Source organism: Neocloeon triangulifer, unplaced genomic scaffold (assembly GCF_031216515.1).
Source record: "Neocloeon triangulifer isolate White Clay Creek 2 clone unplaced genomic scaffold, ASM3121651v1 ptg000014l, whole genome shotgun sequence".
Classification (NCBI taxonomy): Eukaryota; Metazoa; Arthropoda; class Insecta; order Ephemeroptera; family Baetidae; genus Neocloeon; species Neocloeon triangulifer.
This window is the reverse complement of record NW_026775556.1, coordinates 19,274,217-19,291,127: the sequence shown is the minus strand read 5'-3', so window position 1 is coordinate 19,291,127 and position 16,911 is coordinate 19,274,217. Positions and strand designations below refer to the sequence as shown.

Genomic DNA, 16,911 nt, shown 5'->3' with positions numbered 1-16,911 from the left:
TTTTTATAAATTTAACTATTAACATTTTGTTATAAATTTTTTATTCACTTCCTTTCGCAATGAATCTGGAAAACGAACCGACGCACCTTCCCCGCGTCCGTACCTCCCCAATAAAGTTGGGCCGCATTTCCAATTACCCGGCTGTTGACACAGGCAACAAATCTGGCCACTTTTGGCTGTTGACAGAGCGTGGAAAAATAATAAGTGCAGCTCCCATGTACAGTCTACTATCGCACCCTACACATGCGGGGCGAGTGATACGCATTTGTGCAAACACACTCGGCGGCGCAGACAGACGTCGCGAGCGGGGTGACGAAAGTATAAGTTTTGCCCGGTGACGTGTGCTGATGAGAATGGGTCTTTTTGAGGCGGAGGCTTCTAACTCTATTAACACGAGATTAGCAGCGGCAATCCTCTCGCCAAATACCATTAACTCTCTTATATTCTCCGACCGCCTCGCTCTCTCTCTCTCTTCTTCTGTGCAAATAGCGTGAACGTAATCAAGCTACAATAAAATCCGCGCTGATTGCATTGAATTCTCTCTCTCTCTATTTATCCACTCGAAGCAAGAGCCATATTCAATTCCCCCGGCAGCAGCAGCCGTTCGATGAAAAAAGTGCATTTCCATCTCAGTCGAGAGATTCGAATCTGCTAAATAAGCTGATTTTCCCGCCGATTCCCTTTTCGCACGAAATCAATTAATGCAAATTGCGCCGCATTGGACTTTTTTGCGAGGAATCACGAGTCGGCCGTTATTTTTTTTTTTATCCGCACCAACTTTAATCCCGGTTTTTTCGCTTACCCGGCGGCCGGCCGGGGAGAGATAGAAGCGCGATTATGCGAATTTCCGAAATTAAGTCGTGTGAAATATGAACGGAAGAAGCTTTTCCTATTAAAACTTTGGCGACGCCGGGGATAAAATGCTACAACACGAGAGACGTTTAGCATAATTTTATAGGTCGATTTAAGCAAAAGGGGTTGCGCGGCTCTCTCATTTTCTGCCGGAGCACATTTTGCATGTTAACTGCGCGCACGCGGGTCGATTTTTGTGTGTGTGTAAACCGGCTTTGATATTGCCGAGTGCAAAAATGCTAATTTTCCGAGCTCGCATACATACACAGGGCAAAGAACGTCTGCTCGAAAACCGTTATCGGGCGCACAGACGAAAAGCTAGTGGGTCTCCCCCCCGCCCCCTCCCATATACTGCCCCCTTATCTTCTCCGGCTCACTTTGTGATATTTTGCATGGAAAATTCGCGCTCACCGCCAGCGGCCGTCTGCTGTATGTGTGTATCTATTATTGTATAAAAAAGCGTTGAAAAGAGGGAAAGACGCTTTTCCTCGATTCCCGGCCCGCTGGGAGAGCAGACATCTGTTTTATTTAGAAAAACGGTGGCGCGCCCAGAGCACAATGCGCGCAGAGTTATTCTCTCTCGTTCGCTCGCTCGACGGCTAGACGCTGATTTAACACGGAAAACTTCACTCCTAAATTGGCACAGAAGCGGTTGGGCAAGATTTATCTGTTGAATATGTATCAGAATGACTGTACGAGCGGTGCCGAGTGCAATTTTCTTTATCGGCTCTGCCGTTGCGTGCGCGATTGCACTTGCTAGAGTTGTTTGTCTTCTCTCGGTTCTAATTGTAAGTGGAAAGTTTAGTTCCGCGCTCTGTGTTTTTCTTCAATTCTACCGGATTCTCAGGAAACTATATAATAATATACGAGTTGCCATTTTCTTTTCAAGCAAGAAATGAGGATTTGCATGAAATGCGTATTTTTGTTATTATTATTCACAGAGTTTTCTCTTTAGTTATTTTCTTTGCATTATTTTCCTTCTACTTAAAGTGAAGAGGTAATTCAGGGAAAAACAGTGAAAAGTAATGAGTAAGTTTTGTATAATAGGTGAATAAAATTTTCAAGTGATATATTAAACTTGAATGATATATTAATTTAATTATAAACTATCAAGTACAGTAAAATTGAATCATTTCTATGCCAGTACAGAAAGCAATAAATTAAAAGATAAAATTGATTAATTTTTAAATTGAGACCGAATTTAGCCCCTGATTCGTTTCTCAGGGCCGAAACGAAATTTAATTATGAAATCATCCGAATCTACCATCATCAGCAGCTAGAGGAGAATTGACCAAAATACAGCAAAGAAAAAAAGGAAATATTTAAAAGACTTCAGTTTCTTAACTTAACCTTTAAAACTAATTAAGTTTTCATAAATATTTTGCATCCTATCTATTAATATTAAAAAAAAATTGATTAACAAATGAAATCTTCTTCTTAAAAATAAAATTTAAAGTATTGTATCTTTCAATCATCTCAACTCTAGTTTCAAATGATAATAATAATAACTGTAATGTAATATCTTAAATTTTATTACCTATAATTGATAAATTCCAATATAAAAGGTGAGTTTCCTACCTGTATGCGTCCTTTGGTGCGCCTTGAGGTGCGAGCTCTTGGTGTAGACCTTTTTACAGCCGGGGAACTGACATTTGTGGATTCTCCGCTTGGAGTCTGGCGAGTGGTCGGCCTGCAGTCTGTTGGGGTGGAAGGTGGCGGGCGCCAGCAACCTGGCCACGGAGGAGGAGGCACTGGACGACGAGGAGGAGGAGGAGGCGGCTCTGGAGGCGGCCACGGACAGCCTCAGCATGGCGCCCTTGGATCGGGGGCCCGCCGGACTCGGCGCGCCACTACTACTGCTACTGTGCGCCCCTGATTCGGGGCTCGAAGGTGGCGTCAGGGTGGACTGGTGCGCTAACCGCAGCTCGAGCGACGACTCGCCACCTTCGCCCTCTTTACTGCTGTCCCACGAACTCGCCGAACTGAGGCTGGCGCAGTCCGAGTGCAGTCGCTCCTCCTCGCCCACCTCCAGGTGCAGCTCGTCCAGGCTCAGCCGGTCGTCCTCGTCGGCCGACGCCAGGTGCGCGTCCGCCATGTCCACGGTCGCCGCCTCCTCCACCGCCTCGGCCACCGTCGGCGTCGTTGTCCACGACGCCGTCACCACCACCGGCGCCGAGAACATGTTCCACGGCGTGTCCAGGTCTGTCGGCAGCTTCTTGTAGCTCTGCAGCTTCGGCTCCTCCTTCAGGTACCGCTCCATTTCGTAGCAGTTCTGAAACAATCAAATAATACCGTTAATTTCAATTTCTTTTACTTCAATATTCGGAAATAATCTATTTAACTAATATATTGAAAAAGATTTTATTTAAATTTCTTACAAATTATATTGTATTGTAGTTTTTAATTATTTTCATGAAATAAGTGCGAAAGCTTTGAAAACATTAGTTATGTTTGTCACAGATATTCCTTCAGATTGAACTGATGATTGCAAATATAAAATAAATTTATTTATTTAAAAATAATTTAAAAAAAACCTAATAATAAGACAATTTATATATTTTCTATTGATGAAATAAATAATTGTTTAAACAAACAAATAAGAATAAATAAATTTTAATCAAAATGTAACAATTTTGATTTTTTAAAATAAATATCGATAAATAAATGTTTCAAAATGTATAGTAAAACAATTATTTCCTTAAAATTATAATTATGTTTTTTTTAAAACCTTCAAACTTCTTTTAATCCCCAGGAAGCTTGTACCAAACGGTTCTAAATTGCTCGCCTGCCTTTGATACAGTAATTTACGACAGCGTTTGCTCTCGTTTGCTCGTCTGAAATTAAAAAAAGGCGCCGCTGCGCTCTTTGCGTCCCACGAGAGGAGATTTCAAATTAAAGAGCAAAGGACAAAACTGGCGACGACCGTAAAGTCAAATTTTAATTAAAACGAATTTCGCCAAAAGCGATACGTAAACAGGGAAATTAACAATTTGCCGCGACGAGTGAGACTACAAAACATAAATATATAAATAAACTGCGCGAGAGAGAGAAAATGTACATTCACCGGCATCGAATCAATTTGGACGACCGGCAGTTAGTCATCTCGCGCGTCACCAGTTTTGCCATCAAATACAAATACGGCTCTCGTTTTGTCACACGGCGCGCTTGTATGTACTTGTTGACGTAATTGGAACGAAAAATAACCGTAAATTAAAAGCAGCATATCATCAACCGTGCGGCAGTTCACCGATGAGTGAAATAACAACTAAATATTTATAATTGGAATAATGGCGATGCTGCAAATCCATTACCATAATAGCACCACCGTGTCTGGTCATATTACGGCCTGTATATGTGTTGATTTTGTGCCAAAATTGAAACGAGCAAACAAAATAACAAATAAATTGGCATCTATATTTTAGGGAAATAAATTTTAAAGTACTTAAAAAGTTGAATATTTGAAATCCGGAGAGAAAAATGGGTAACGATTCTGATAGATTTAGGAAATTTTTTTAACAATAACATAAAAAAACTCACAATCAACAAAGATTGGTTTGATTTACTTCACAAAGTTCTTTGTAATCCGAATCTTAAAAAAATATGATTTTTAAGCATTAAGGACCCTGCCAATAAAATAGATGAAAAAATTTTTCCTATAAAATATCAAAAATTATTGTTGTTTTATTTATACGAAAAAAACACTAATGAAAATCAGTTGGAAATTAATTGGGAATCGCAGCTCTCTGATTAGCATCAATGCGATCGCATCACATCCCCTGTCGCGCCAACACGGCGGCTAATCCGCAACGCTTGGGACAATCACGGCGCATTACGTACGAATTAACATTCCTAGGGGTCTGCTTTGCCGATTGGGAGCGTGTGCGCCGCACCTCTGCCGGCGTTTAAAGCAAAACCAACTCGCGGTAATGAGATAAATTTCCAATGCCGCTCTCAAGTGGCTCACGAGAATATGCGGCGCATGGCGATAGCGGCAACCCAATTATGCAAATGTTGTAAGCTCGGCCGAGAGTGCGCTGGTCTCTCTTACTTACTTGCTGTTCAACACTCTGCCTTATCAGCGTCGCCGCCACGTATAAAAATGCTAATTAATCCGCAGAACCAAATCGTCCTTAATTGCCCTTTCGTCCGTTTTATGACGAATGAAGAAGCGGCGCGAAAAAATTGTTTTTTCTCATCTTCCTATAATCCGAAGTTGGTATGATGTGTAAATTAGCAGCTTTTTGCACAGTGAGAGGATGAGTTTTTTGTGTGTGTCTTTTTTTATAGTGCGAGCGCGTCGTAACAAGAACATGACATGGTAATGAAAGAGGCAACTCCATATCTTTTCGCATTTGACTTGCTTGTCATAGCATTCATTGTTTGCATATTCGAAGCGCTCGGCGTGTGGGAGACAAAATTGGAAAAACAAACTTGTGTTGGAGGAGCGAGAGACGCGCACATGATATTATTTCCGTTTGCTTTCCGAGTAACCAACTTTGACAAACGTGAAATTGAGTACAATTTTAATAGTTTCTGATCTGATTAAATTAATTTTTAATCAATTTTGCAAAAATACTCAAAATATTAATAAATCCATCAATTTCTATTCATAAATTTTTTTTAAAACTTTTTTTTTTAATTTTAATTTTTTTTTTTTATTTTCACGAAGCAAATTCTCTGCCCTTTTTCTCTCTGGCTTTGTGCACATCTTTGTCGACCGTGGTCAGCAGGAAGAAACGATTGGAGCCAATCTCTAGTTTGCCTTTGTCGTCATCTCATCTTTTTGTTCCCGAACGCACAAAGCGACGCGACTAGTACTTTTCCCAGTTCCTGAAATGCACCTTGCTGAATAAAAAGCGTCGCCTTTTTTCCTCTCTCTCTCCATTTATCTGTGCGCCCGGCCGGCGAGCGCTTTCGCTCGAATGTTCTTGTGCGACGGCTTTACATTTGAAAAGATATCGGTCGGGGGTTAATTGAATTACTGCTTGAACTGCACACTGAGAAGAGAGAGGCTGCTGTTGTTGTTCGGGCGGCGGCGGCCGTATTGCTTTTAAATAGGAAATGTCTCTGACAGACTCTCGGCGGGATGAGTTGAGTTAGGTGGATGCGAAAGCAGAGAACTCCTCTTAAATCCGAGCCAAGGAGGCCCCGACCACATCAGGCACAACACAGTTTAAATCGAGCCACGCAACCACTCAACGGATCAAATCAAATTAATAAGTGCCTTTATTTTATTTCAAAATTAATTTGAATTAAATAATTAATCAGACTTTAATGATAAAATATGAACAACTGGCAAACTCCGTATTGAAATCTATAACAATATGTTATAATTTGTTGTAAGATGCATTCTTTATTTAATTTCTGACACTTAAATTTTTTTATTTCATTTTTTATTCTCCATAATGTGCTGTAACAATTTGTTTCAACTATTATAATTTATTAATGAATATTAGAAATACAAAATATTTATAAAATCAATTTTTTTATACATGTAATGAAAAAAATACTTATAATGAAAAGATTTAAGGTTAAAAAGCTTATTATTTTACTAGGAAAACTTTGTAAAACACGCAACATCTTTCTATCTTTTTGTGCATGTATATAAATGGAAAAAAATCAGGAACAAGTACTGCAATTGCTTCCGAGAAGTGTAGTTCGTGTGTTAATGGAAATCGTAGTATTGTACACTGGAGTCATAAAACTACGGTAGTATTTTTTATTGTCCACACGTGCATTTGAGTTGAACAACCTTTGTAAAATTATATAAGTGCAGCGGTAATAACAGAGTAACGAGCGAGTAATTGCAATGGAAATACGTATTATGCATGCGAGCGGGGTGAGTAATGCACGAGTCATTAAATATTCTCACGCAATCGGTCGCCGCCGCCGCCGACGCCACGCGCAATAATATTATGACGGATTCAGAGGTGAAATGACAGGTATGCAACCAGTGGAGCATTAAAAACGCGCGGGTTGCTTGTTCATTTTTTTTTTATTTACGCCGAATCGCGTTTTACGGCTGCGAAGAGTTCTCGGAATCACTTTTTTCCTCATTCAACGAACTCAGTCACGTGGCAATATTTTCTCCACGGCGATTAATCCCGACTCCAGACAGTTTTGATTTTGGGCAGGGCAATCAGAGCGTCCCTTTCGGAATCAGCCGAGCGGCAAGGGCTCGAGGCTAATTATCGAGAACGCACGAATAATAACACATTGTTTTGTTGGCCGCTCTTCAAAGAAAATGCGGCGCGCTACGCACTCGCATAAAATAACAAAAGCCTGCCTTTGCAGAGTTTTCTCCCTGGCTGCTCCTCTTCTTTGGCCCCGACAACAATGGCCCTCGATACACAACAAAACCGCTGAATGTGTTGCGGCTATTTATGTGCTTGGCCCCTGGTCGTGCCGCCGGGAGAAAGCTCGCGCCTTGTGAGGGTATCAAAGACGGGCGTCCATTCCGATATGGACGAATTTTTGCGCCCGGCCCAGACAACCGAGAGCATTCTTTTGGCACTTGAAAGACGCTTGTTTCCAGGGGACCTCTTTTGAGCTCACAATCGTTTCTATTTTGGCAACTGTCTTTTGCAGAAGAAGAAAAAAAATGTATGGAACTTCTAAGTAAGTTAACAATTACACAATGATTTGAGCTTTCCAGAGCATTTTAATTTACTGCTCTAACTAGTAAAACAGTAATGAAGAAGCTTTGCTCCTTTCATTTTTGCAGAGTTTTTCCTTAATATCAAAAATCTTATTTCCCGCTTTTATTCAACTCTGAAATTTAATTTCTACGAATCTCCCCGGAAAGTGCTGAAATTAAAGGAAACTTCTGGAAAAGTCGTTTTCCGTGAGCATTGCGAGAAGTATTTAAAAGCCATTTTACGCTAAAAGGAGCTGATGAACTTTGTGGAAAGGAGCGAGTCGAGTTGCCTTTCAAATCGAGTCACATCACACGCCATAAACAGGTGTAAATCCCTCTTTCCCAAGAAGATCACACACAAGTAATGAACTTGCGAGCGTTTTGACTTCTTTTCAGTTGCGATTCCGCGCACGCCGGCTTCAGCTCTAATTCCCACTGTCTGCGAACGTGAAATGCTACAAAGGTGACATTTAATAAGCTCGCATCAGAGCCTGATGCAATATCGGGCTAGGCAAAGACACGCGTCAAAAGAGTTCAAACGCCGCATTCGCACACTCTGGCGCGCATAATCCGATATTATTCGCTGTAATTAAATTCCTTTCAGCGTCTGATTTCATCCTTTTATTCGACGCTGGAAATAAATCGCATTTTTTTATTTCCGCGCCTTTGGAGACGCGAGAACGCTTGCCTGCTCCTAATTTGACCCTCGTGCTGCTTCGGAGCCGAGTTTTCCTTCTTCGTTTCGGCGCAGATAAGAGAGAGACACGAGGTTGATAGAAAACACATTAAGGTGCCGCCGACGCATCAGGGAGAGGAGAAGACGCCAAGCGTAAATGGCCCTCTTTTCCTCGTTTATTTATCTAAATTGCGTTTAAAACAGGAGCTAAATGATTTTGAACACCAACACCCTCAAGAGAGAAGGATGGGAGATGAAGCAAGTTAATTCTGTTGGGGTGAAAAGGTGAAAATTTTACTTGCAAATGACGTTTATTGATTTATTCCTGGGCTTCATTTTCCTAAATAAACAAACACACAAACACAATAATTATAAGAAAACTAAGACTAAAAGTTTCATTTTTTTTTTTAAATATTTTAAAACATGGAAGCGAAAAGATAGCGGCTTTTTACTTGTTGTAAAAAACTTTATATTCAAATAAATGTTTATGAATAATTTTTTTTACAACTTCGCTTCATGATCATCTCCTCTTTTTTTTCAAACATTCTATTTTTTTTTTTATCCAAAAAACAAATCTAATAAAATTTGAATATTCAGCCAGGGTTTAAAAATTGCTTTCAACTTTGACAGGGCCAATAAAAGGATTCAGGTTTGGTGATCAGCACAGTTTCTTTTCCCTTCAACACTAACCAGACACTTGACACGAGGTAAAATAGAAAAATGTTGAGAGTGCGCGGCAATATATCGTCGACAAGCACCCGTTGAATGGGTTTATAGACGTTTCGAGCGCTCGCACCCTTGGCTGCGAAAGCTCGTGGCTATTGTGCGGGCAGTAACAATCGAATCTCATCTCGGTCATATTTGCAACAATGGCGGCGTCTTACGAACTCCCTGGCACACTTTCACCCGTCCGACGGCGCGCACAATAGAAGAATTTTTCGCACACAAAAAACGGGGGATGATATAAAATATCACGAATAAACAGAACGCGAGAGAGAAATATAAAGAAAGAAAGCAGAGAAAGTGAAAAGGTTAGGGGGTTATCGAGCAAAGGTATACACACACCTAGAGATAAAAAAGCACCGTCGGCAACGCGAGAGAGCGAAAGCGCGGAGGTTAGAGGAGAGAAATGAGAGAAAATGGTTGAACAATCGATTGTGTGGAAAGCCGCCGCCGCCGCCGCCAAGTTCTCTCTTCTTTCTCCTTTTTCCCGGCAAGAGAGAGAGTCGGAAAATGTAGAAAAATCACACATCACTTGCGCCGCCGTGTCATACACAACATCCCGAAAGAGGTGGTGCCACCTTAAAAGGGTGTTCGCGCGCAGTTTAAGGCGCTTTTCCGAAAGGGCGTCGAGCAGAAAATCAAGCGAAAAATGCCATTTCGCCAGCAGCAGCTCTCGCAGCCGAGCTATTTTCTTTTATATCCCTCGCGCTCCCCCTCGTCTTATTCCATCATATTTTCTCATTGAATTGAAACCATTTGAAAACCAATCGACATATCGCCACTACAAACCCAAATTCTTTCTTACTCACAATGTGTGAACCTTTTTTCAATCCGGGGGAGTTGAATGGCGTCGCCGGGAAATGAGACTGGCAATCAAAATCAATGCATAATGCTCTGGGTCCGATATTAAATCCATTTGCAGAAAGAAATTTCCTTTCTTCCAGAACAATTGCGCCGGAAATCTTTAAAATTAGAAAACAAAAATAAATTTAAATTCGGCTGGTGTCAATAAATAAGATGACATGTCCAGTTTTTTATTATGATATTTTTTTGCGACGAAAAAAAATACAAGTCAAATTTTTTTCTGCTCTAAAAATCGTCTTTATCAAGTATCTTATAAATATAACTATAAAAATATATAATTACACAAAATTAAATACATGCAGCATAATAAATTAAAAAACTTAAAAACTATTTATACAAAAACACTGAATTTTGTATATTAATAAATTTAATTGATAATTTATATTAATTTTCGGCCTTAATATATTATTTTCTCTGTTAAAATTATCATTTAACCATATTTATCATCCGCAGAAGCAATATATTTACACTCAGCTGATTTAAATAAATAAAATTACACTTGGCCAATGTACAAAAAGATAAATCTGAATTTGATTAAATAATCATTTGCTGAATTTAATATTTTATCTCATATTTTACTTATTGCAACGTGAGCTTTCTCTCCACACGTCATATTTCAACACGACACGTCACATAATATTCCGATCGGCCGGACGATACGCAAGTTTACATAATAATTAACCGACCTCCCCCATTCTCTTTGATATCTGCAGCGGGCATCTAAAAATTGCGCCGAGGGCTGTGTTTTGAATTCAGGGCGGCGTGGAACCAAGTCTGCAATTTACCTGCTCGGCTATGTACGAACGAAGTGGCGCACATACTTTCCATTATGCTTTATACTAGGGGTGAGTTATGAAGCGGCGAAACTGCATTAGGAGAGGGAAGCACGGGCGCCCCGACGATATTGAGCTACAATTACACAAACAGGGACCAGCCGGCGCATAAAAGCCCTTTCTCTCTCCAAAGTAATCTAATTTCCAGACTTGCTTTATCATGGCATTTGCATTTTCAGCAGGATGGATTGCGCGCACGGAATTTCAAAGTAGACGAAGAGAAAAGCAAGCATTTTATATTTTAAAAAGAAAAACTTGATTTTTAAATAAGAAATACTTATACTTTTTAATAAAATTAACAAACAATTTTTTTTTTAAATTTGATTTTATTTGATTATATTTTAAGTTCATTCATTTATAGTTTTGAACCTGTTTCATTAAAATATTCTCTTTTCAATTATTTTTCTACAATAATTTTTAAATTCTTGCCACCGCTACTGAAATTTCAGTGATATTTACAATTACTTTTTCTGTTTTTGACAGTTCGTCCTCTCTTTAATGATTATCCAATGAAATTGATCACGTACATTTTAATATCAATCACAGCGGGCATTAATCTCGTGAATTCAAAGTGACAAGGGAACGCTTTCTATCAACCTCGTTTATTATTCTCAAGCCAGTTTCACTGGGGCACGGATTTTATTCCCAAACAGTTTGCGAGACTTTGGCCGGGCGGGCGGGCGCGTCGGCGGCGCGTGTGCCGCAGGGCTGCTGGGAATCAAGTGCGAAATTTATTGCCAGTGATATGGGTCAGCACGAAATACAAATTCACACTCAATTTGTAATCGCATCACGTTTAGAAGCTGTTTCGAGCCGGCAGTTCGGAATGCGATCCGTTTCCAAGGCAAAAAAGAGGAAAAGGGACGCGGCGCATTATATTATTGTTGTTACCATTACGCGCGCGCGGGCCTTTTACAGCTATTAGACGGCGCTATCTTCGGGAAATAACCATTCATCAGGTTTATTTTGCCGAGAGCAGCCGATTCAATATGTGCGCCGGACCCTTTGCCCGCCCAGAGTATACTTTTGATCCCGAATAAAGAAGAAGCGGCGCCGGGTTCATTCTTTTTATTGGCAGACGCACGTACGATTAAACAGCCCGATGGTCCATTATGTTCTTTCTCTGCGTCCGTGTGTGTGTGCATTACGTGTACAGTAAAAGTAAATCCCGGGCATAAATTTCGCGGGCGCCACGAATTAGATTGATCACGGGCAGGGTAATATCGGCAGACTCCGCTTCTTCTCCTCCTCGGCTCCGAATATTGATTAGATATTTTTTGATGTAATCGATATGTTCTCAATCGCGATGAAGGAGCTGCACACGGCCTGGCAAAATGTATTAAAAGGGGCCTCGCTCGGCTGCCGAGCGAGAGGAAGCAATATTTCACTCCAGGAAGAACGCGAGGAGCAGAGAGGAAAGGGGTCTGTCTCTCGCTCGCTTTCTCTCTCTCTCCAGAACAAAACTAAAGGTAACTTCCTTCGAGAAACAAAATTCAATAACCTGCTCTCTGCGACTCGTTCGCTGCTCGCTTAAATTCTCAACGCGTCCTCCAAGAAGTGCGTCCTCCTTGTTTTCTTATCAAATCATCTGCGAGCGAATAAATTTGTCCGATCAAGAAGGCAATTACGCTGCAAAGTGGAATTCGATTCGGAAATTCTACATCGGCTGGCGGAAGCTTGAATAAAATTATTTCAGGCATGTTAATTACATCCTACATCATTTTGGGTAAAGACAATTATAAAAAATTATTCCAATAAATTTAATTATAATTATTAAATCATTAAAAACCTTAGAAAGAATAAAATTTATTCATAAGAAGCAGTGGGCCGGCATAAGATTTAGCTGCGCACAATTACCCACAATATGGCCGCTCCCTGAGAGGCGCGAAAAATTTGAGTTGGGTGAATGCACGTGTTTTTCCATTGCGGCAATAATAACCCATGATAACAATTAATCATACCTTTAAATCTGACCAAAACAATGACTTTTGTTGTGCTAATCATGCTTCCCATCATGTGTTGTTGTTTTTGATTGATACTTCATAATACTGCATTTAGGTGGCACATGCGTCAATGCTCACACAGCTGTCGTTGTTTGAAAAAAGCGCACCAACAAACCCGGGCCATAGCAAAAAACATGCTAAAAATTAATTAGTCTCATTTTTGTGATCATAAAGCAATGCAGGCATAAATTTCATCTAAGTTAAATATTTTTTTAATATCTGTTTCCCTTTGTTTGACAATAGAACAAAAAGAGACAGATTTTTGTCACTCAGTCTGACTCGGTCAAGCGTAAAACATGTCTCGGCGGCCAAGCTTTTGCCCAACAAACCTTTTAGTTTGCTAGTCAGTTTGATCAAAATAATAAAAATCAGCGTCTTTTTTAAATTACGTTCAATATTAATTGACTTAATTTCTGTAAATAATTGTAATAACTTGTGGGTTAAGTATCATGATTTTCGGGAAAAATTCATCTATCCACCTTCTTCTCGTCCAAAATTTGGGGAACCTTTTTGTTATTAAATTGTAATTGAATGGGAACTACTATACCCTCTGTTTTAATTTAAATGAGTGAAGTTCAATAATCAAAAATATTAAATCTCAGTAGGAATGCCTTCTTTTTTTAAAAATTTTTTGCGGTGCAAATTATGATTGTTAAATTTTATTTTTATATAAATTGTTCCAATTCTTAATCTTCTAAAACTGAATTATCCATATTAATTAATGATAAATTCTAGAAATCCCATATCCCATTATCCTTTTGAAGACAAGATCTGGAGACAAATTCATCCTAAGACATCTGAATTTGAAAAAATAATTTGAATTTTAAATATAACATATTACCAAATTTTTATTTCAATACACAAAAACATACAATTTAATTAGTGAATAGGCCAAAATATTTTCAGTAAGTTTCGATGACCAAGTGCACCAGATAATTTCCATAAAATTAAGGCTGCAACTTCCTCTTTGGGTTTAAAAAATCAGATTAGTTCCTTGGGTTGGGTTGACAATTGAGGATTCTGTAATGAAAAATTTATTTTTTAAGATTTCATGTTACACAAGATTTATATTTGAAATTTAACCTTTTTCATATTCTGAAGGAGACTGAAATCCTGAAATCTTGTCATAATTTGTGGTCTGGAAGAGTGCCTCGAAGCCGTCGCGCAGCGCCTCCACCTGTTTAGCAATGTCCTCAACCAGGAACCAGTTTGTTTTGTGATATCTTTATTACTGAAAAAATTCAGATATTGTTAAAATTATTGATTATAACAAGCTGCAACAGATTTGAAAAGGCTCAAACCTATGAAATGCAGATGAGACATGGTACGGTCTTGTCGGGCTCGGGATTTCGGGAGGCTTGTCGATTCCAAAATAATCGGCGCGGCGTGACTTCTTGAGACACTGCAATTAAAAAATGACACAAAGTAAATATTCTTATAAAACATGATTGATTTCTAGTCCTACTGGCCATGCCAAAAAGTATTAATAAAATTACTTAAATTTGCTGAGAGTTGTCAGCCAGCAGAGTCTTTAAAATTGATACGGACATACCTCTGCAACCAACGTTTGAAAGAAATTAAAAAAAAAAATAAAACCAGAAAGGCAGGCAGCGGACAAACGGTTAAATATTTTAATAGCAATGAGTTTGACTTATCTGATTATTTATGTAGTTCGACTGTGTTCGTATTTCGTTCATCGATTTGGATCGCACTTGCGTTGCGTTCTTCATCTCATATCGGCCAAATACGGTAAATTTCATATTAAACCTGCACCCAGCCGCATCAAGCGTGACGTTAACTCGAGATAATACATTTCATCGGACTAAATTTTAATTTAAAAAATGTAAAAAATGAAAAAACACCCAGAAAGCATGAGCTCGCATTTGATCTCGCGATGATCAAAACAAAGATTTGAGAGGCCGTCTCTGATTGGCTCTCTCAGGGAGCGGCCATCTTGATCGCCTGCGCGGCGGGAAACGAAAAATTTCTCCTTATGCTGGCCCACTGATAAGAAGAATTTCATAAAAAATGTGTTCTTTCTATTTTCTCATCTATTGAGTAAAACCTGTTTTTGTTTTTGTCAATTTCCTATAAGAGCCGTTTCTATTTTAGTTGAAGCATGACAAAAAAATTATTATTCTTAAAAAAAAAATATTATTCTACCTCTTTCAAAATTATTATTATTTCAAAGAATATATTTCGGCTCAAAAGTGAAAAATTGCGACAAGAGGGATGATTTATCTCGCTCAGGGAGGCCAAATTACGGTGCAAGGAGGCATAGAGGTCCCGAAATGCAAATTTCCCGGGCAGCTGGAAATTTTTCCCGCGGCGAAATTTGTGGAGGGTAAAAATGACTGCGGTCGAAAAGTGCGGTCGGCGGCTGCGAGCGCTCGCGAGCGCGCTCCCAAATTTGCGTAAATCATTGGCAAGCCTCTTGAATTTAAATTACGCGTGCGAGTGCGGCAGACAGATACAATATTCAGGCCATTATGGTGTCTAAATGTTGGTGATGAATGTGTCTAGAGTAGCCGCTCGGGCCGAGCATGCATTGTCGGTCTAGCCTCACCATACATAATAATATAATACAATGTTGTTGTTTGGCCTATCCTCCGGTTGCGTGTGTGCGCCGACCAAACCAAAACACAACACCCTCTCTCAACATCATGCACGCCGAATCAGGTTCCCGATCTTATTTGCTTGCATGATTTATTCATGAATGTTTGCGAGTCGAGCAAACAAAAACAAGAATTCCCAGAAATCAGCACTTTTTCCTCGCGATGCTCACTTTTATTAAAAATATCCCCGACTTTTTGCCAGACTGACGGATGATGGGGTGGGCTTGGTTTTGTTTTAGATTAAATCGGGGGTTCTCATGTTATTTGAGGAATACATTTTGCAAAAATATTAAATATTTGTTTTGTTTAAATATTACACTGTGCATTTAAATATATTTTAAGCGTTCAAAATTGAATTTTTATCACGTTTTTGTGTGGGAAATTGTGACATTCCAATTAAAAATGTATTAACAAACTTAATAGAACACTTTTCAGACTTTTTAAATTCTTCAAATATTATGACACATTATGAATACCTTTAGAATCTACTAACTGAATTGCAATTTTTACAATTTTAATACAGATTCCATGACAACCACGAACAAAATATTTTTTCTTAAATTAATTTTTTATTTCCAGAAAGTTTAATTTTTCAAAATCAGGGCAAAATAGATTTAAAATAATTAAAATTTACTTAATAAATAAAATTAAATACAAATAAAAAACATATTTTTTTTTGCATTCATAATACTTTTTTAATCATAATTTGATTCGCTTTTAATGCATATATTTTGTCACTTATCTAATTATTACGTATAATATTTTGTTCTCTTAACTTTTTTTTTAATCTATAGAAAAAAATGGAGTTTCAATTTAATCTTTTAAGGCCTAAAGAAATCTGGTTTGCAGCGGTTCGGGCCAGAGCAGAGTTTTGTTTTCGAGCTGGAGCAACTAAAAAACTAACTAACTGAGATTAAATGAAGACGAACCGGAAAAATCCACCGCAGCATAATCCCCGAGCTTCTTATTCTGCAGTTTAGAATGTTGCGTGGCCGAAATTGAGCAAGCCGTGCAAAAGTGTCGGTGCGACTGCTTGTGCAGGCTGGTGGGCAAGCGGCGGCGGCGGCATCCATTATTTCGCTTTCTTGCTATTCCCTGCGCCACTGCGGTTGTAGATCTTTTGGCAATGAGAAAAAAGTCTCGGCAAAGGCTTAAATGCGGGGAAGAAACAAATGTGACCGGAAAATAAAAACACGGGTTCAGCTCGGCAGCGACAGAGAAAGAGAGGAAAAAAAAGAGAAAGGCGCGTCTTTTTTATGCTGGTCACCTGCTTGATTGTGCGAGCCTGGCAGTAAAATAGCAGGGCGCATTAAAAAGGCAGTCGTCTCGTGGTTGTGCTGCTGCGAAAAGAGAGAGGATGCGGTCGCGCCGGGGGTAAACAAACGAGAGAGAAGAAGAAGAAGGAGCTGGATGTGAATAATTAATCATAGCAGAAGGAAAACACTGCGGAGAATTTGTGTCTGCTCGTCGCTTTAAAGCGCAGCCAGACTACTTATTTGTTTTTGCACGCGCACGACGCCTCCAGTTCCATTTTCGTTGCGGCGATTAATTTGAAAACGCGATCAAATTGAACTCCACGTCACAGTGTCTTTTATTTATTGGAAACGTCAACCCTTTCTGCTGCACTTCGACCAATGAAATATATATTTCAGTACCGACAGGAGAGCAATTTATTCCACCTTCATTTGCTGCGAGAGCTGCACTTGAA

General features: G+C 39.3%; 1 protein-coding gene across 1 annotated transcript in view; it reads right to left on the bottom strand.

The window, feature by feature from the left end:
• LOC132201812 (Krueppel-like factor 6) overlaps positions 1 to 16,911 on the bottom strand; it is a 243,902-nt gene that overhangs the window by 55,701 nt on the left and 171,290 nt on the right. Inside the window, exon 2 of the mRNA XM_059628300.1 lies at positions 2,431 to 3,124. Coding sequence (XP_059484283.1) covers positions 2,431 to 3,124 — 694 coding nt within the window. The remainder of the gene's footprint in view (positions 1 to 2,430; positions 3,125 to 16,911) is intronic.